The sequence below is a fragment of the Gavialis gangeticus genome, unplaced genomic scaffold (genome assembly GCF_001723915.1).
Source record: "Gavialis gangeticus isolate Ggan-Ray unplaced genomic scaffold, GavGan_comp1, whole genome shotgun sequence".
Lineage (NCBI taxonomy): Eukaryota > Metazoa > Chordata > Crocodylia > Gavialidae > Gavialis > Gavialis gangeticus.
In genome coordinates this window covers 4,025,151-4,045,323 of record NW_017729033.1, presented here as the reverse complement: position 1 = coordinate 4,045,323, position 20,173 = coordinate 4,025,151, and the positions used below count along the sequence as shown (strand labels likewise).

Sequence of the window (20,173 nt, the reverse complement as noted above, 5' to 3'; positions counted from 1 at the left end):
GTTCCCCCGAGCACTGCCAGGAGTGACCAGGAATAACGGTCACAAGCTGGCAGAGGGTAGATTCAGACTAGACATCAGGAGGCGCTACTTCACAGTCAGGGTGGCTAGGATCTGGAACCAATGTCCAAGAGAAGTAGTGCTGGCTCCTACCCTGGGGTTCTTTAAGATGAAGCTAGATGAACACCTTGCTGGGGTCGTTTGACCCCAGTACTCTTTCCTGCCATGGCAGGGGGTCGGACTTGATGATCAGCTCAGGTCCCTTCCCACCCTATCAACTACAAAACTACATATAAGTTTTACTATCTCCATTCTACAGACAGGGAAAACAGAGTGGTTACTAGATCTGCCCAAAGTCAAAGAGCACAGGTTTTTATACTGAAAAGGTATTATGCCAGGCAGCAATATACTCAAGCATACTATGCTGCTCTGTAAATGCTACCTACCAAACATGCAGCAGTCTAACTACCTTCACACACTACCTCCCAAACTGGAAGCAGTGCAGCTTCATGTGAACAGGGCCACGGATAAACTCTTCAGCCTTTTTTTCTCATTCCATAGTGCAAATGAATCCACCCACATCGTTGTGCAAATACAGCCATGCTACTTCTGGCCTGGGAGTCACTCAGTATGTCCAATAGGGGTGTGTGAAATGGGCCATATTAGATTCAGATTTGGCCCGAATCGGGGACAGTGATTCGATTTGTTGATTCAGATCACTGTCCCCAATTCAATTCAGCTGAATCCAAATCCAAAGATTCAAACCTCATTCAGAAAAAAAAAAAAAAAAAAAAAAAAAAAAATCGGTGATTTGCCCATAGACAGGGCTTTAAATGTTTTTTCTACATACCTCAAGGTACCAGGTGCAGCTCGTGAGCGCTGTGATGCTGGGGTGGATGAAGCGTCCCACAGGAGTGCACCCCCCCACTTCCTGTCCACTTCCGGTTCTGCTGCTGAGTGTGCTGGGGAGCCCCTGCACTCCTGCGGGATACTCCATCCTCCCCAGCACTGCAGCATTCACAAGCAGCCTGGTACCTCGAGGTACGTAGAAAAGCATTTAAAGCTGCATCTATGTCCGAATCATCAAATCTTTCCAAATCTCTCTGAATCAATTCGCAGGGTTCCAACTTGATTCAGAGAGATTAAAGGTGCTCCTAATTTGATTAGGAGATTCGGTCACCGAATTGGGCCAAAACTCTGCCGAATTGGATCAGGGACTGAAGCTTCACACAGCCCTAATGTCCAAGTGTACAGCAGAAGTTTCACACAGCCCTAACGTCCAAGCCTTGCACAGTAAGTTTGTGGTACAGACAAGGCAGGGGACATGTGGTTTGTATTCCCAGTTGCCTATCCATCCAGCAGGCCACAAAGCCTCAAGAATCCACATGCTAGGAGACTCCTACAGCACAACTGCTGAACCAACAAGTTACCCAAAATAAGAAGATACAGTCACTCCATTGTGCCTCATATCAGCCTCATATCTTTAAGTGATCTAGCATGGCTCATCATTTTTGATGTATTTCCCCCTCTAACAGAACTAGAAATAAGTGGAGAAATCAGCTATCATCCTAGAATGGTAGAGAGAAGACCTCAGGTGAGCCCAGATCCCCTAACAAGGCATCATCATCCCAGCTAAAACATCTCCAAGCCAAAAGTGTGCATCTAACTTGCTCTTAATGTGCAAGGATGGAAATCTGATAACCTGAGTAGCCTGTACCAATGGTTAGCCACCCTCATTCTCTTGGAGAGTTAGAATCCAGAACCACAGTCCACAAAACAGGAATGATGGGCTTTTCCTTAAACTGTGACAGTGATTTTATTTAGCAAGGAGGACAACGGAAGAAGAATTCTGCTTCCAACAAGTTCAGTGTAATCAACAAAATTAAAAGCTTACTAATACATACCTCATACTTCATGGTAAAGAAGCCATCGCCACCAATTCCTTCCAGTGCAAAAGCCTGTACTATTGGCCACTTTTCTACAATGAACATATCAAATATCTGGAGATGCCCTATGGAAGCAAATATTTTACAAAAGTTAAAATGACTAATAGATCTCTTTTCTTCATAGTGTTCAAGTCTCAGAACAGTTTTAAAAAGCGAGTTTAAATATTCCAATTAAATACATTTTATTGACTGATGTTCTCTCTGGTGTTGCATTGGACTCCTATTTTTGGTAGCAATTAACATAAATTTTCAATAAAAGGAAAAAATGCAAGACAAACTGTAAAATCTACAATATATACCTACAATTAGTTTAAAGCCACCTAGTTATACATGATATCATTTGCTTCTGGAAATAATTGAAGAGTTATTTTTATTTGGAAATAATTTGGGACTAAAAATTGATTACATGCAAAAATGTAATATTCATAGAGTGGCAAGATTGAGAACTGTATTCAGAAGCACAGAATTTCGGCAATGTTTAAGAATTGTCCAGCAACACTGGTTTGAGTTGCCCATGTTTTACATTTTACAATAAAAAAAATTAAATATCATAATCCTGCAACAACTTTTAAGAACACACTTTATATTCAGAAGCCAGCCCTTTCAGCTTCATAGGATTGTTCACGCAGAAATGTCAGAATTTGGACCAACCAAGTGTAATATGCCAAAGCATTTAACATGAATGTAAGTACACAATATATATGTAAAAGGCCCCACATCCCAGTGGAAAGAAGCTTTTTGTTTGTTTTTCTTTTTAGTTTCCTCTTGAGTATCTAGACTCAAACTAAATATTGGTTTTAAAGAGTAAATCTTCCATGAACTTTTATAAAGGAGGAAAGACTGAAAGTTGTTCAGTGGGCTGAGCTGACAAGTTTCAGAGATGCTGGGAAGCTGTTTGAACTGGAGTAACGGTAGAGTTCGGGAACTCCTCAAAGAAGAGGCATATCTTCAACAACACTGCCCCAACAAGAGACTTAGCTCTAGAAACATGACTGCCTTGAAAACAACTGCTAATCCTTCTAAGAAAGGATTGTTCAAGACAATTAAAATAGCAAAGCTGGAAACGTTATGAGAGTGGAAGCATTCTTACCAGAAGGTATAGGAAACGTAGCATTACATTGGCTGGAATTACTTTGTGCAACTTTGCAAACAAATTTCTCTGCCACCGAGTCCAAGCATTTACACACACAAAATTAACTAACTAAATAACAGCGGATCACCGTTTGAACACAGGACCTTGATGATTACCAGCCAGTGTAATGCCAGACTTACAAAAGTTGATTAGGCATGAACAGAAAAAACAGTTACAGGGTTTTGAAGGGGCAAGACAACATAAACTGGATTTAACTGCACCACAGTAACTTATGTCTGTCCACTGAATGAAACTGGGTAAGTTATTGTGGTTTAGCTTCAGCTGGTGATGGACAAATAACAGTTACACCAGTTCAGCAGAGGCATGTCCCCATAGTAAGTCTTTCTGTGCTCATATGATAGACTCTTAAGGCCAAGAAGGGAATACTGATCATCTAGGTCAGTGGTTCCCAACCTTTTTTATACTGCGGACCAGCACAGCAGCGGGACCAAGAGGGGAGAGGGAGGGAGGCACAGAGCCAGCCGTCTCCCTCCCAGGGCTGCCCCGCTTTAACCCCACATGTGACTACCAGTAGTGGAAGCTGCTTGCCTGGGCAGACAGACAGGGGTCTGAGCAGGGAACTCATGCCACAACCCAGCAGCCAACCATTTGTAGCCCAGTACCAGGCTGTGGCCCAGTGGTTGGGAACCTCTGATCTAGGCTGACTACCTGTACACAAGTGCTAGAATTCCCCACATGACTTGTTTTGACTGTGAAGCATACACCTCATCCAGATTTCTATGCCAAAACCTACTGAATTCTTTCACAAAATTAGCATTTACCAAGCAAGTGGATTGCAGTAATCTTGCATCACCTACTGTATACAGTCACCATGAGTAACACATTTTAACAAGTACAGAGTTAAAATGTTCAGTTTGCAAGCCTGGCTCCAGATCATAAGGGAAGTTGTGCAGTCCAGTCTTCTCTCTTTTAAAAAGAGGAAACTTGCATAACAAAATTGTTAATTCTGTCCTTACATAAAAGGGTACTTATCCAAAGTTCCCATCAAAACAGAGAGCTTCTGTATTTAGCCAAACCCTGCATACCAAATTACTGTTACTATTTAGAATGAATGCTAAGATGAATCCAACAGTTAAACTTTTTGGGACACCAGAAATCCTAATCTTATAGTAAAGAAATTTCTTAAAATAAGACTGTTAATATACCATCAGGTTCTCTTACCTCTGAAGACTCCTGTTTTATGGTATTAGTTACATCAGTGAGAGCTAAGCTTTTTGGCAAGCACGCCACAAATTAAAATATGTGCCTTCTTCAAGAGCCACTCCAAACCCCTCCCCTGCTCAAGCTGCTACTCTGCCATCTGATCCCTGCCCTGTGTTCCTGACCAATCTGCTACTCTGCTTTCTGCTCGTTGATCTATCCACCAATATGTTGGCTACCCCCTTCCCCGTCTGCCACGTGCCACAAACATGCTGCCCATGCCACTTGTAGCACATGTACCACGGGGTAGCCATGCCTGAGTTAGTGTCATTTTAACCTTGCAAAACACAAAAGCATTCAAATGATTTCCAACAAGCACACAAAGCAATCAAAACAGTAACTCACCTTGAGAGCTGTAAGGAATACCAATTCGACTACAGTCACGAACCATATCTACAAAACTGGCAATTTTGAATTCTTCTGCAGCTTCTTCATCTTCGTACTGGAAGGAATCATTTAAAATGAGTTTTACTAAACCTAATATTGAGACTCAAAATATTTATAGGTGAAGTATTTTTTTTTAAAACTAAAGGTGAAAAACTGCCAAAGATCAAAGTTGCTTATGCATTACCTTTGACGTTCCACAGTAAGAAAAGCTCCCCAAAAAGTATGGCCTGGAGAGTTTATCCAACACGGAATGGAATATATTCAAGTCACAAGATGCCATTCCTCAAAATGGAAGTGAATACTTGAACAAGAAAATGCAGAAGCATCTACATATACTTTCAATTTCCAAGGATGTCTGTCTGTAACACCTACGTTTTAGGCCCTGGATAGACATATTTGAATTGCTCCAGGTGCCTTTGAGCTGCACCAAACAGCCAGGACACACATGTGCACAGCTGAAATGTTAAATATTACCTGAAAGGTAAAATTTTAATCTCAAAGAATAAGAAACATCTTTGAAGCACTTCCTGAAATGTCTTTATAGGTCAGCTTCCCCCAGTCCTCTGCTTCCCAACTCTGTGGGGCAGGGGAAGAGGGGAATGGGGCAGACAGTCTCTCCTGCATGCTCAGCTGTCCTCAGGAATTTGTGGAGATCCGAGCAGGGCTGGACACTGGCGTGGGTAAACTGAGGGGCTGCCCAGGGCCCAGACAAAAAGGGGGCCTGAAAATGGTAATTTTTATTATTATCATCATCATTCCAGGCAAAGGGGGGGCCTGATACTAAAAGTTCGCCCAGGGCCACCAGAAGTCTAGGTATGATGCTAGATCAGGCAGGGCTATGTTACCCTGCTGCATGTTGCTATGTCATTTTTATAGTTTGAATGAAGCCATTTTGTGTCACTACAACCACACTGCAACTTCTTCAACAACTCCAGAGACAGAGATCTTCATTTTTCTTCCCTTTCCACTAATTATATTTCCCTTTTTTCCTCGTCTCCCTGCACCCTTATAAACTCTCCACCCTGCACTCCATTTTAAGAAACACTTCTTGAGCTATAAAGGTGCAGCAGACTAATGCAGAACAAGACACGGAGCTACCTAGAAACAAGGAAAATGGATGTTTTTTAAATAAAGAGGCAAGCCAAACAAAACTATTTTGCATACAATACTGGAAAATAATGTTTGTTGATCTGCATCTAAAAATACAAGCTCAACAGGATTTGATAAAATCTGGAGCCGTATGCCTTCATTTTTGGACACCCCCAGGATCACCCTTTTTCCAACTAGGGCCAAACAAATGTCCAGGGTCTATAAGAATTTGGCAAGTCCACAAAAATGTATGCTGGTGCAGCCCCCTCAGCCAACACTATTTTAATGCAGTCAGTAAGTCTCAGAAGTACAAGCTTAGTTGTTCCACTGGTGTCACACATCTCCACTAGAAATGTTGGGTTTTTTAAAAGCCCAAGTTCTCTTCTTCCACAAAATTTATCATGCACCAAGGTCTTTCCAAACAATTTGCTTTCACCTTCTCTGAGCAAATGGATCAAAGCTGGTCTCCAAACTACTGCATCAGTTACTTAAATTAGATTGTAAAATGCCTCCATTGCATTCCTGGTTTCCAAGGGGAAGCGGAAAGATGGCTCAGCCCAAGCTATTATACTATCTCTGAACCATGCTATGCAAGCATTTAGAAAATGTGCAGCTTATGACACTGTACAAGTAGTTCAAAAGACTTGTTCAATGACATTTTTCTTTTCCATCACTGTCCAAAGCATTCACTTAAACATTACGGCTCAGGTAAAAGGCAAGAGGACATTCAATTCTGCAATTTCTCTGTAACAGCTGCTCATATCCTAGGCATCATATCAATTTGATCATTTTTAAAGCTTTACTGTACTATAAAAGCAGAGCTAAAAAAAAGGCCAAACATCAATATGCCACTGAAATGGAGAACAAGTAAATACTGTACAAAAAACCTCCCAGTCGTGAGCAACTACTCCTCAGAGAGAATGAATCTAAAATGGCATCTGAAGGCTGACAGGGCCAGATTTCAAAACTCCTACAATATGCCAAAATCATTTAAGGAAACTGCCAGTCTTTTACACATGAAAGAAAAACACCACATTTTTAGCGTTGTGCTGCTGACATACTATATGCAATCCTCTGAATCTGCATCATACTTGCAAAAGCAGAAAACGAAAAAAAAAAAAAAAAAACCCCATCAAAACTTCCACTTCTCTCACTCTGCACTATCCAAAAAAATATCAGCGTCTCCATTGGGGCTCATTTTTCTGAAAAAGATCAACCATGTGAATCAACATTACGAAATGTCGGTCAGGATTAAGATGAGCCCCTGCACACAGGCATGGTATGTAATTGCTAAATAGTAAGGATGCCAATTTCAAGTCCACTTTAACAAAAACAAGCAGATTGAAAGATTTCTAATTACATGCACTGTTAGCTCATTAGGTGAAAGGCTTTTGGAAACTACTTCCACCCATGCTTCAAAAGATCCTTGGTCTACTGACCTTCAGGACACACTGGGGCTTTAGCTGCTAAGGATCAACATTTAGATTTAACTTCCAGAAGCTGTTGCTTATAGTTTTCACTGCTTATATTTTCCAAATTTTTTGTCAAAAGGCAATAAGAACTCCAGATTATAGCTTCAAGGAAACAGAGAAAGAACCACACAATAGCTCTGCTTTTCCCGATCATTTTTAAGTTACAGAGTAAATTTTGAGAACTTCCTTCATTGCTCAACATGACAAGGAAAGCACAAGTGAACGTTCTTTCTGTACCAAAGTCCCTTCCCAACCCCAATTATCCATCCATCCACACCATACACTTCAAATCCAGCTGCTACATATCCTCAACACAAGCAGACCAAATTCCCTGTGATGAACTCTAGCCTTTCATCTGGCAAACTAGATTTTCACATCCCCTTCTCCTGGACCTCATAGTCAATCACTCTACACAGGAGTCATGGCAGTGTGTAGGAGCCAAGTGCAGCCTAAATGATCAGGAATTTGCAACTTCATTACAGAGGAAATTTTCCATCTCTCCCCAGCCACAGCGTTGGAAGACAAAAACAGTTGACAGCTGTGAGTAATCACATGAGATATTCTTAGAGAAGATCAGCTAGGCTGCACAAAAATCCTAGGGCTTTTAACTGACAAATTCTGAAAGTTGCAAGCAGGGAAAGAAAGCAAGGTGAATGCCTGGTGAGTCTGGCTGTTCCACACTGTCAGGGTAGCTTTTGGTTTCCTATTCCTCATTCCTTGTTCCTGTTGTTTGTAGGTTTTTCCTGCAATCTCTAGAGAGATGCAGCCCCCGCATTACACCTCCCACCCACAATACACTTGGCATGCATGGAAGGGAAAGAACACAGATTTGAGATCTTAAGATCCTTTCACTCATCTCCTCCTACATGCTTCCATCGTCAGCAGCCAGCGTCATGCATCAGCAATCCCGCTCCCTCTCACCCCCATGGATTTCAGCACCATGCTAATTTGAAGTGAGAAGGACAGATGACATTTAATGATGTGAAGCTTACTTTAAATGGGTTTATTAAGGAGGTTGTGGGCCAAGGCTCAGCCAAGTCCTTTTTTTTCCATTGGATCTGTTTGACCCTGGATCACCAGGACAGAAAGCCTACTCAAAAATGACAAGTGGCCACGCAGAGGTTATGGTATGCAGCCAGACAATGGTGCACACAGGAAAAAACAAGTGGGCAGGTCACAGTCAGTTACAGTATTAGACTCATCAGTTAAGTGTCAGGTTATCCAATAGTTCATGTGATCCAGCCCCGTCTGGAACCAGTAAGGATCAAAGTGAGGGGACAGAGCTTTAAGATAAATTTATGTCACTGTAAATCTACCAGACTTTGCCACGGGAAATGATTTATTAGAGTAAATAAAGTACATAAAGCCTATGATGAAAAATTAAGGCCCAGTTCATTTCTATTGAAATGAATGGCCACACTCCCACTCACTTCAGTGGAGACGGAAAACTTTTCAGACATTAACTGAAAAATGTATTTTTTAAATCTAGCCAATCTTACCAAATGCCATTTTTTTATGTTTTCGTTACTCTTCTGAAAGTAATTGCAAAGTTTTGAAATAGAACAAACTTCACGTTAGGAACAGAATTACCACTACAGATTTCAAGGTTGACTGCAGTATTTAATTCAGCTTCTTTATTTTTTAATTAGTGCCCAAATATTCCCCTCATTAAATTAATACCAGATTTCACCACAACTATAATCAAGGGAGAGAAGGAAAAGGACGTGGGGTGGAGGAGGCTATTTCTCATTTCTGATTTGGCTGACAGAATACAAAGCACTGGATAATTTTTTTTTCCTCTCAGCTTTGCAAAGAGAAATCATTACCTTCAAAAAGAAATGCCTGGCTTCCGACTAGGATCAAAAGGAAGCCTGCAATTTATCAACAAGACAAGTTTGTACAAAAATAGTAAGAGGCCTCAAGATCCATTTTATTATTGAAGTGTTACAGAAATGATAGTCTTGTACTTTTTCTGCTTTCACTCACCTCATTTTCAGTCAAGCAGTGAAAATGCAAATTTCTCCAGTGTGCCACATATGGCAAAAGATAGCTGTAGTTCACAGGATTACAATATAGATGGACACTGTCAGGCTTTACTAATATGATTACATCTGTAGTAAACAAAAGGCAAATAAAGGTTTTACTAGAATAGCATCAAATCTCTGAATAGTTACCTTAGAATCTTAATCTTATCTGCAACGAATGTTAATGAATTAAGCAGACAATGCTTTAACTAGAAAGTATTCTGTTAAAAAAAACAGCAAAGCAAAAATACACCATGGAAAGCAATCTTTGGTCCATTTCAGGTGCACTGCACAAAGTGACCAGTTTTTGCTAAACAAAAAAAAATGAGAGAGAGAAAGAAATGCACTAGTACTTCTCTTTTCAGCAACACAATCAGTTTTATTTCATGTCTTCCTGGAGGCTTGCATCATACAGCCTTTGAGAAGCCAAGGAATGTCAGAATGATGAGTACTTGCACAGCATTATACAACTGTCCATGGCATTTGCTCATCTGTGGCATTAAGAGGTTGCTCTGCACTACCAATGGTAGGGGGAGGAAAAAAAATAATCCCCCAAAAGAAAAAAAAGCAGATACAGTGCACATTTCCAACATAAAAGATATAGTTAACTCTTAAAGATATTCTAAATATATAGTTAGTTATCGCTTGAAGTGAAAATAGGATGTAAAATAGGTTGATTTAAAAACTTTGCATGTAAAACATAATGAAATAAAATTAAGTAAATACTGGTAAAGGATTAACACAGTAGTTTTCAACCTTTCTAGACCTAAGGCACCTTTTGCCAGGACTAGGATCCCCCTCAGAAAACGTCAGCTCGTTTTTTGACTATGAAAAAATAACGGAGCAGTTCCATTGCAAAGAACTCAGAAAGACCACAACAGGGCAGAATGTTTGTAAACGCTATGGATTTCTATATGAAATCTCTGGGTTTATCTTGTGCACCATGTTTGCACACCTAACAGTACTAACATTAGACAGCATCCAACAGAACTCTTGAAAGGATCTCAAGGCACCCCAGGGTGCTGCAGCACCTTGGTTAAGCATCACTGACTTGGCCCACAGAATAGAGTTGATTCCACATTTGTTGATTCCTTGGGTCCTAACAGGATATCAAACTAGATTTTCTATTAAAACCCATTTAACTCCACTAGATCTCTAATATTTATAGTTCTGCAGTTTGACATATCAGATCTCTCCCTCCAACCACCACCCAAAAAGGACCCTGAAAAGAGAGCATAATTTTAGAGCCTTACTCACCATCAAGAACTTCTTCAGGAAACCCAGTTCTTTCAAAGTCATTATTATTCTGATTATATAATCCAAAAAGAAGATAGTTTGCCAGCTCCCTGCAGCCTTCATTGTATCGGCTATCAATTCCTGAAACAGAACAGACCAGACATATAATATTGTAAAAGATAACAGTACAGAGAACATTATGGTGCCTGTGCATGCCATCTAAATAAAAAGATGAGGGCAGAGACCCAAGTGATAAATGAGTTTTGTCCCATTAAAGATCAAGAGAGATGAGAGGGAAGAGAACAGCCCTGACTGCAACAGCAAAGATTACATAGCTGCATATTCTTGCCATAACCAAACAATACAATTAATTTCTTAAAGTTGTGCTTCTCTGGAAGTAGTCCAAATTAAAAGCAGCATCAAGAGAGACAAGAAAGAGTCTACAGTACCCATAACACCCAAAGAATTTTTTTCTATTGGTGCTTTCCTAAGATTAAAAACTGGTGAATTAACTATCTTTTCAGATCATAGGAAAACAGGGCTGGGACGGACTTAAAAGATCATCCAAGGCATGAAGTCCAAAACACCAAGCTGAACTGTGTTACAAAATTAAGTATCTGAGCATGCTTTGGATTCAAATGTCTTCATTAATCTGTAAAGGGGCCAATATTATATAAAATCTATGTACCTTGCACAAAATGTATTATTTGACTAATGATCTGCCCAATAGTAAATCTTCTAGTAGAACAACTGTGCCCTGATCGACAGTAAAGCTAATGATACATACCAAATTACAGTGTAGGATGGGTAGAGTAGAAATGGTTTCCCAACTGAATTATGGATTTATAGCAAATAGAAAATGCATAACCTTGTGGTTTGACATTTTTTAAAGTGCCAGGAATACTATTTACAGAACAAGAATGACTAAATAAATCAATAGCTACAACTGTTATTTCACTCATGTACAGACAGAAGAAACAATGGCATGAAGTGTAGTCCACCCCACACTTTCTTATTTAAAAACTATCTGGGCTTAAACATAATGACATTTTCTCATCAGCGCATTTGTTTTTAACAAAAACTTTCCCAAACCTTTAGTTTAAAAGTAGGTGAATTCAAAGGATTAGAATAGAAAACATAAAAGCAACCTAAAATATAGCTTTCTAGCAATTCAGCTACAGTTCTCACAAAGTGATATGCCTTCTCTATGAATATTAAAGTTTAACTTTAACATGGTTAACAAGTTGTTATGTAGCTGCTTGGTCGTTAAGATCAAGTTAATGCAAACTGGTCCTGCTGGATAGTGATAATGAAACTCAACAGCACAATGTGCAAGATTTTTGCTGGACTGAAAGTAAACATTTATTGTTAGATGGAACATGTTTTGTCCTTCTTCTCCAAGCACTGCTTCTGTTTGATTAACCAGTGACTGTCTACTGTGAAATGTATAAATAACCCTGGCAACAGAAGCTAGAGCCCAAGACTCCCCTCCGGCAGGAACACTCAAACCACAGACTGAAGGAGTGGTACAAGCCCAGTCCACAGGCTTGATGAATGGCACAGGGCTGGTCCCATGGACAGATCATGCCCTTGCCCCCCATCCCATGCCAGATCAAGCACACACGGCACCTCTGGCAGGACCTGGCAGCAAGAAGCCCAGCATGCCTGGCACTTGGCTGCTGGCCTTCTTCTCATGGTGATGCTGGGGCTCTGGCACCACAGCTCACACCAGTTTGGCTGCCAAGCACCATGGCGAGAGCAGTGCCATGGAGATGCAGCAACACCACAGGAAGGAGCCCAGCATCCCAGCTGTTCTGCTGTTGCCAGGAACAAGCCAAAGTGATGCTGGGGCTCCAGCACTGTGGGTCACCCAGACACTTGGCTGTTGCCAGGAAAAGGTCCCCCATCAAGGCTGCGGGCCAGATAACTCAACTCTGCAGGTCGGATCTAGGCTGTGGGGCATGTTTGACCCCCTGCTCTAAGTACCAGACTACAGAGGAAGGCTCTTTTTGCTTAGTCTCCATCTGACTCTATGGTTCTTGCATTCTTGTCTGCACATTGCTATAGCTTCAACTGGAGTGACGGGAGAGTGCCCTGGTGTAACCTTTTGTATGGCCTGGTTAGGACACGTGGGTGGGCGATATGGGTTTAAAACCCCTTGGGGAGCGCGGGAGCCTTGAAACCAGGTCATCCACATCCTGGTCTAATCGTCTAGCCACAAGCCTACTGGGCAAAAAAGGCAGACATAGTTACCACCGCTGGAATTGAGCCGAAGCCCGTGCTGCCCATGAGTATTAGTCATGGCTTCTATCTGTTGAACAGTACAGCACTCACTGGGGACTTGCACAAGACTTGTGCATCTTCCGGGGCCAACTTAAATTATTCTGGAGTGTGCGCCCTGGATTGCGTTTGCAGCAAAACCAAAGTGTGACAGTCTAGGGACCCTTACAATCCCCAATGGAGATGCATGCCAGATTTAGGCACAAAATGAGTTTTTTAGTGTGCTAGCCCCAGGCCAATTGTAATCATTCCTTACGGCTGGCACCTAACTCCTGCCTACATCCTAGTTTAGCGCCAGTGAAGAAATCTGAACCTGGCCCCAAGTGAAACTGCAAACAGTTTTACAAGCAAACAAAGCTACTCCAATGCTACCAGGGAACTGGCAGGAAATGCTGTGTCCTATGACAAACTGACTCCTATCTGGGGCTAGATTACCACAAAAATGCTGGTTTCTTGGAGCTAATGAAGGCATTTTGTCTCCATATTATTTAATCCTCTTCATTGAAGAGGGGGGAAGAGGGATAAGAGAATAGATCACCATAGATGGCTGGAGTGAACATATAACAATGATTTAAAAAAAAATGTAGTGGAAGCTGAAAGAACCTACACTGAACTTCATCTCAAAACTACAGTGTTACAGACTACATAGAGAAGAGCTATACACTCTTTAAATAGGAAGAGATTTGGCATGTGAAGTGTGATCAGACAACTCAATGCCATCTTCCAAACCAACCTCTACTCCTGCAACACGCCTCTGAGCTGACTCACAAGTTGTATCCTCCTGAGACTACCTATCCTCTTATGTTAAGAAACAAGCCAATTAATAATAGCTTGAGGGGCCCTTAAAAGTTGGCACTTCATATATACACTATTAGCAGGAAGGGTGGGGAGGGAGGGAGCGATCCGTACGTCAATCACATCCACTTACACCTCTTCATCCCCACCCTTTAGACGTCACTGCTCTCCTAAGCCCCAGTTCTGCAGCGTTTGTGGGTATGTATTCGTACAGAACATCAGTTTTACACTTAGCAAGACCGGGGCTGCGGAGTTCAAATTTTGGGGAGCAGGGACCAGATCATTTAACACAACGGGGTCCTGATGCCGAATTGCGCCTCTGGGCACTACCGACGCATATAATAACTTGTTTATTAGTCTTTTTGCTCCAATTGGTCCCTATGAGCCTCATTTCAGTCCATCAGAAAAACCAGGATTGTTATTGTTAACAAGAGCTGATCATCTGGCAGACCTGGGCAGGTGGGATAAGTGGGCAGTACACAATAGGATGCAATACAACAAGGACAAGTGCAGAGTGCTGCACTAGGGTGTAAAAATATCCAGCACACCTACTGGCTGGGGAGTGCCTCTCTCAGAAGTACAGAAGTGGAAGGGGATCTCGGAGTCACAGTGGACTCCAAGATGAACATGAGTCAGCAGTGTAACGAAAGTCAGCAAAGCTACCCGCACTTTATCACGCATCAGCAGATGCATGACAAATAGAGCCAAGGAGGTGATACTTCCCCTCTCTGAGGCATTGGTCAGACCACAGCTGGAGTACTGCATCCAGTCCTGGGCACTGCATTTCAAGAAGGATGTGGATAACCTTGAGAGGGTCCAGAGGAGGGCTACTTGTCTTGTAAACCCTTAACCATACAAGCCCTGTAAGCAGAGACTGAGGGATCTGGACCCTGCCTCTGCAAGAGAAGGCCAAGAGGTGATCTTGTGGATACTGATAAATTCATTGGGGGATGCAGCAAGAGATTGTAGATGCTCTGTTCACCAGGGCACCTCTTGGGGTAACAAGGAGCAATGGTCATAAACTGGCAGACAGCAGATTTAGGCTGGACCTCAGGAAAAACTTCATGGTGAGGGTGGCCAAAATTTGAAATGGCCTTCCAAGGGAGGTGGTGCTTTCCCCTACCTTGGGGGTCTTCAAGAGAAGGCTGGATAGGCATCTGGCTGGGGTCATCTCACCCCAGCACTCTTTCCTGCCCAGGCAGGGGGTCAGACTCGATCATCTTTTGAGGTCCCGACCCCGACATCTATGCATCTGAACCGTAGATGTTAAGACATACCTACAAACCTACTGTTTAAAAACAATAAATAAAAATCTGTTGCCCTTTTAAAAGTTCAGGGTGATTTCCCTGCCTGAGAAGTTAACCTGCTCTCTAGATAGTGAGAGCTCACTCCTGATAGCAAGAAATTAATAAGCTTTCCAGTAAGGACAACCCTCTTACAAAGTCTTCATTCCAAACCCTTCCCCCCTGATTACAAGGGAACATTTTGATATTCCATTTGTTTTTCAGGAAGTTGAAATGTTTCTAGCATGATGCATCTTAATATAAAGATTTTGTCACTTCCTTCCTTAGAGATAACTGTAAGGAGAAATAAAACATATGTATTTATTTTTATATGCCCTCTGCAAGCACTGGTTTCACCATAGGCAATAGATGGAATTTTTATAGGATCCTTTTGTTTCAATATTGACACTACAAAACTGATATACAAAACTGAACGGCAGAAGGCTTTCCATCTTACCTAGCAATACAGCTTTACACATCTGGCTAGAAATCTACCGCATTTAATCTAATTAGTATTTTCAAGTTTCCTAACCAGCTAATCCTATGACCTAGTTCATCCATTTTAGATTACATGATTACACATTAGTTGATACGCTTTATAGTACTATCCCTGGGTTATGAAAAAGCTGTATTTGCAGATATTTAACAAATTATCAAGAAATATCAAGACAGACAAAAACGGAAGCCACTGACAAGCCAAGGAGTGATCAGCAAAGAGATCAGCACTAATAACCCTTAAAAAATACCAAAGCTCTATTATAAATTGGGGGCACCAGGACAGTCAATGAAAAAAATATACATGCAAAAACCCCTCTTGGTCTTGCATTTTTAAGCTTGATTTGCAGCAAAAAAATTACCATAAAAAGTGTCTGTAATAAGTTACAGCTGGTTTCAAAGAGCTCACACTGCCAGCTATGTTTTTATCATCAAGAGCTAATAAATACCTCCCAAATCTTAGAAATTTTAACAGGTTAGGTTACAATCAAGTTTATACTCAAATCATTTTAACCTAAGTGATAGAGGAAAAAGAGGAGGGAGGATTTTAATATAGATAGGCAGTACTATTAACATTGAAACTAGCCAGGAATCTGACTGGTAGCCTTCTTGAAAAATCAAGAGAAAAGCCCACTGATTCTTTCTGGGTGAATGTTCCTGTCTGGAAAACAAGGACTACACCGTGCCTGTTTAATTGGCATCTAATAAGTATGGTTTTCTTCACATGTATAGGTGCTGGTCACATTAACATTTGTATGTGCTAATACACCCCAGATGTGGTCCCAGTGCAACTATACGTTATCGCATGCGACTGTGAAGTTTTCCCAGAGGGTTATGTTAGAATACAATTCAGTGCCTGCCAACAAGTTCAGATTTGCTGGAAATGAACAGATTAAAAGAATTAAAATAGTATAACAACATGCAAGAAAACTAGGACATCCAAGCTGCCTTCGGAGTTCCCTCAGAATCTAAACTGGTTATGAATAATAATGTAAGAATGAACTAGAAACAGAAACAGAGAAACAGTACAAAAGACCCAAACTCAGCACAAAGGCCCCTCTGTTACAATCTTGGGCTGAACGCCTCCAGTAGTTGCTCACTAGCTACGGTGTTTGGATACAACTACTAAATCCCATGCGCTGTTAAACCCCTTTGCATCTAGGGAGTCATTCATCACTGCTTAGCTCTTGGCCCAGGGTGCTCTACCTCCAGTCTGCAGGCCAAATGCGGCCCATGGAGCCATCGCACCTGGCCCACAGGGCTCCCCACAGGTCTGGAAATTTGGTGGTAGGAGCCGTGGCCATTAATTAATATGGCCATTCTTCCCCTGCCCAGTTCCCAAACTGCATGAGCCCAGCTGGAGCCAGCCCACAATCACCCTGTCCCCTGCCATGAGGCTGGGGCACACCCCCATTTTCCCCAGGACTGTGTTGGGGTCAAGTCACATGCCCTTGCCCCTCCACGGGGCCGGGTCACACCTCCCCCCACCATGTCTCCCCACAAGGTTGACTGAAGCCCCCTTTCCCTACTGTGGGGTCTGGTTCAGGCCACATTGCCCCCCTACCCCTGCTGCATGGCTGGATGGTGGCTACCACTCCGGCCCCAGGTGCTGGATCAGAACCATCTTCTACTCAGTGGTCAGACCAGGCATTTCCCATCTGACCTGATGGGGAAAAAAGTTGAGCACGACTGCTTAGGCCACTGAAGAGCAACCCCAGATACAGACCTCGTGTCCCTAGCATCTCCCTTGATAGAGGGGGAAAACCAGAGTTTTGCTAGCAGTAGCAACCACTGCAGTCTTCTAATCTAGTGGCCATCATGTGTTCCTAAAACGCTACTTAAAGGTGGATCCTCTGGAATCCCATTTGCCCCTTTTAGGGGTTTCATGACAGTCAATGCCAGTAAAATATGCATGTAACACATAGTGTAAGAGATACACACATAAATGAAAAAGCAAAAACAGAAGCATGTAAAAAATACCTCCCTAAGCTTCCTTGAACACAATCTGTTAAATTTTGATTAGTCCTTTTCAAGATCCTAGGACCCACTCCCTTCTTTCCTACTTCCGTGGTCCAGCCTTACCTTCTTCTGGTTCTGGTCTCTTCTCTTCCCACACCCACAGCCTGCTAGACCCCTCTAATGGAAAACCTCCCCAAGCAGCTCATGGGATGATCCATCACTTGGCTGGGTCACCTGGGAGAAACAGTGCAGCTGGGAGGTGGCCAGCCCACTGTTCTAGGGGTACGCCATTTGAATGTGTTGTTTAACAGCTAACTCTCGATCACCATTAGAAGCATAGGTCTTCCCAGGCTGATTTCCAATCCTAAGAGGGTGTGGATTTTAAAATGCAACAAAGGTACACAAACTAAATAGTATTTGTAAAAGTGAACTGGAGTTTGTCGACTGATATAAACTCTCTCCCTCAAATAAGACATTCTTGAACTGCAGTCTACAAACCACAGTGCTTGGGAACAGGATGAGGACAGAACCAGGTCTCTCCCATTCCAGCCAGGTTTTTATGCAATGCCAATCAACATGTACATCCAAGTGCTGAAGCAGCAGAGCAAGAATGAATAAATAGGCACCTAAGCGCTAGAACAGTTACCATGAGACACCGAGAAGAACGCTCTCCTAATATGGCACTTCCATGTAACCAATATCTGCTGTTGCTACAGAAATGCTGCTGTAGGAGATCTCCAGGCACATTTAAGAACAGAATTACAAATGTGTTTTGCTTGATGCTATCCGGAATGACTATGTGGCGTTATATCAAAGGAAACTTAGGAGAAAACAAACAGGAAATAAAACAATGACAAAGATAAGATACTTCCAGCATCCTCAGTGAAACACTGGTATATTATTAAGTGGGAAATGCCCACCAGTTTGGCTCCAGCCAGGCTAGCAGGCTTCCCTGCCCCCCACCCAATAAGAAACCAAAGCTTTAATTAAAGGGACATTAACCCATTAAACACTGTCAACTACAGCAGAAGTGAAGTGCATAGATAGCAATAGGCAGAGGCCAGTCTTTGAAAGCAGCATACCTACTGAAGCCGGTACAAGCCGTCTCTACCAGTTCAGGGGAGGAGGCTGTGGACTTAGGCCCTTTCTACACGTGCATGGCAGGAAGTACAATTCTGGGATCACACACTGGATCCAATCCTGCCTTACTACTGATGGAGAGGGAGCACAATCAGGGGCTCCCCCTGTGCTGACAAGAAGCAGGCACCCAAGGCTGGAAGCCCCCTTTGCAGAGGGGGCTCCCAGTCAGAGGCCATGAGCAGCTGGGACTTAGTCTCACAGCTGACAGGGCTTTGGGTCCCAACTATGCCTTATACATAGCCAGAACCCAGAGCCTTGTAAGCCACGAGACACTCAGTCTCAACTGCACCCCAGGCACAGCCAGGACCAAGAGGTCCATGTGGGCCCAGGGGTTTCAGACCCCCCCAAGCCTTGGGGACCATGGCAGCTGTGCTACCCAGAGCTCAAGGGCTGCACCCCTGTGAGACAGCAGAACTCCCAGCCACGGGGGAGACCCAGTTACCCATGCAAATTAAAGCTGATAACAACCAGCTACAAAAGTGAGTACACATTTTTAAGGTTTAACTTTATAGCTAGTTGGACCTTTTTATGGTGTGATAGCTACTTTGCCCATGTAGCTGGTCTCAAGATAACTGAGCAAGTAACCAGTTAATAGCATGATACCCATAATGTACAGGAGGGGGCCCTAGGTGCAAGGTCTTGGACACGTTCCAATCAAAGGAACTTGTAAATCCCATGCCCTTCAGCCTTCTTTGTTACTTAAAAATATTTCTCTGGATGGGTTCCTGTTGATGAACAAATAATGCTTTGTTTTCAAAAGACTGAACTGTGTCTCTACATAAGTTTCCTGGCTACAAAACACCGGAGGTATGCAACTTCTGCAGCAAGCAAAACCAGAGTGGATCAGCTATAAAGGAAACTGAACCCCAACACCCTTACGGAAACACACTAGGATCACTGCAACATTAAGCAGCCTAAATTCCTGATGCTAAAAGCCATGTATTTTCACTCCTCCTCCTTCCTCTCCATACCAAAATCCAGAGCGCGAGAATTAGTATTCTGTATCATTGATATTATCTCACCCGACCTATCCACAACAACAGTATCCCACAACAACAAAGTTAATTTGATCAAGCTTGTATCACGCTCATCAGTTTTCCAGCTTCTGTTTGGTGCCGTCACAGCAAAGGGATGCAGATTCAATATAAACAGCTCTAAAAGAATGGCTGAACAGCAGAAAAATTTAGGAAAAAATAGTAAAAAGAAAATAATACAGTGTTTGGGGTAGTCTTGCTCCCATTTGAAGGGAGGAGAGAATGAAAGGAAGAGATTTAAGAGCTGTCTACTACGTCACCATGGCAGTCCTAGCAAGCCTCACCGTTTCTGCTACATTGCTATCAAAGTCTTCACCCATATAGTCATCGTTACCTATCTTGATTAGTCCACTGTCTTAAAGCAGGGGGGGCCAACCTGTGGTGCATGCCAGAAGAGGCACATGCAGACTCTGTGGCACGTGACAGATGAGGGAGGAGACAGGCAGCATAATGGAGGATAGGGCAGGAAGCAGAAAACAAAGCAGCATAAAGCAGGGTGCAGAAGGTAGGACAGCAGATGAGGCAGGAGAAGGGGATTGGAGTGGCACTCCAGGACGGTGAGAGTGCAATCTGTGGCACGCCTGCCAAAAAGGGTGACCCCTAGACAGCATAACTTACTGATGATCCTAAGACAGTCTGAGGGCTCTTGAACCCAATCTCAACAAAATCCAAGTATTCTAAAA

The 20,173-nt window shown here is 42.6% G+C and overlaps 1 protein-coding gene across 1 annotated transcript in view; it reads right to left on the bottom strand.

Moving 5' to 3' along the window:
• CUNH20orf194 (chromosome unknown C20orf194 homolog) overlaps nucleotides 1–20,173 on the bottom strand; it is a 149,989-nt gene that overhangs the window by 97,128 nt on the left and 32,688 nt on the right. Inside the window, exons 3-6 of the mRNA XM_019526048.1 lie at nucleotides 10,526–10,645; nucleotides 9,231–9,355; nucleotides 4,642–4,738; nucleotides 1,902–2,008 (exon numbers count right to left, since the gene is read on the bottom strand). Of these exons, the coding sequence (XP_019381593.1) occupies nucleotides 1,902–2,008; nucleotides 4,642–4,738; nucleotides 9,231–9,355; nucleotides 10,526–10,645 (449 nt within the window). The remainder of the gene's footprint in view (nucleotides 1–1,901; nucleotides 2,009–4,641; nucleotides 4,739–9,230; nucleotides 9,356–10,525; nucleotides 10,646–20,173) is intronic.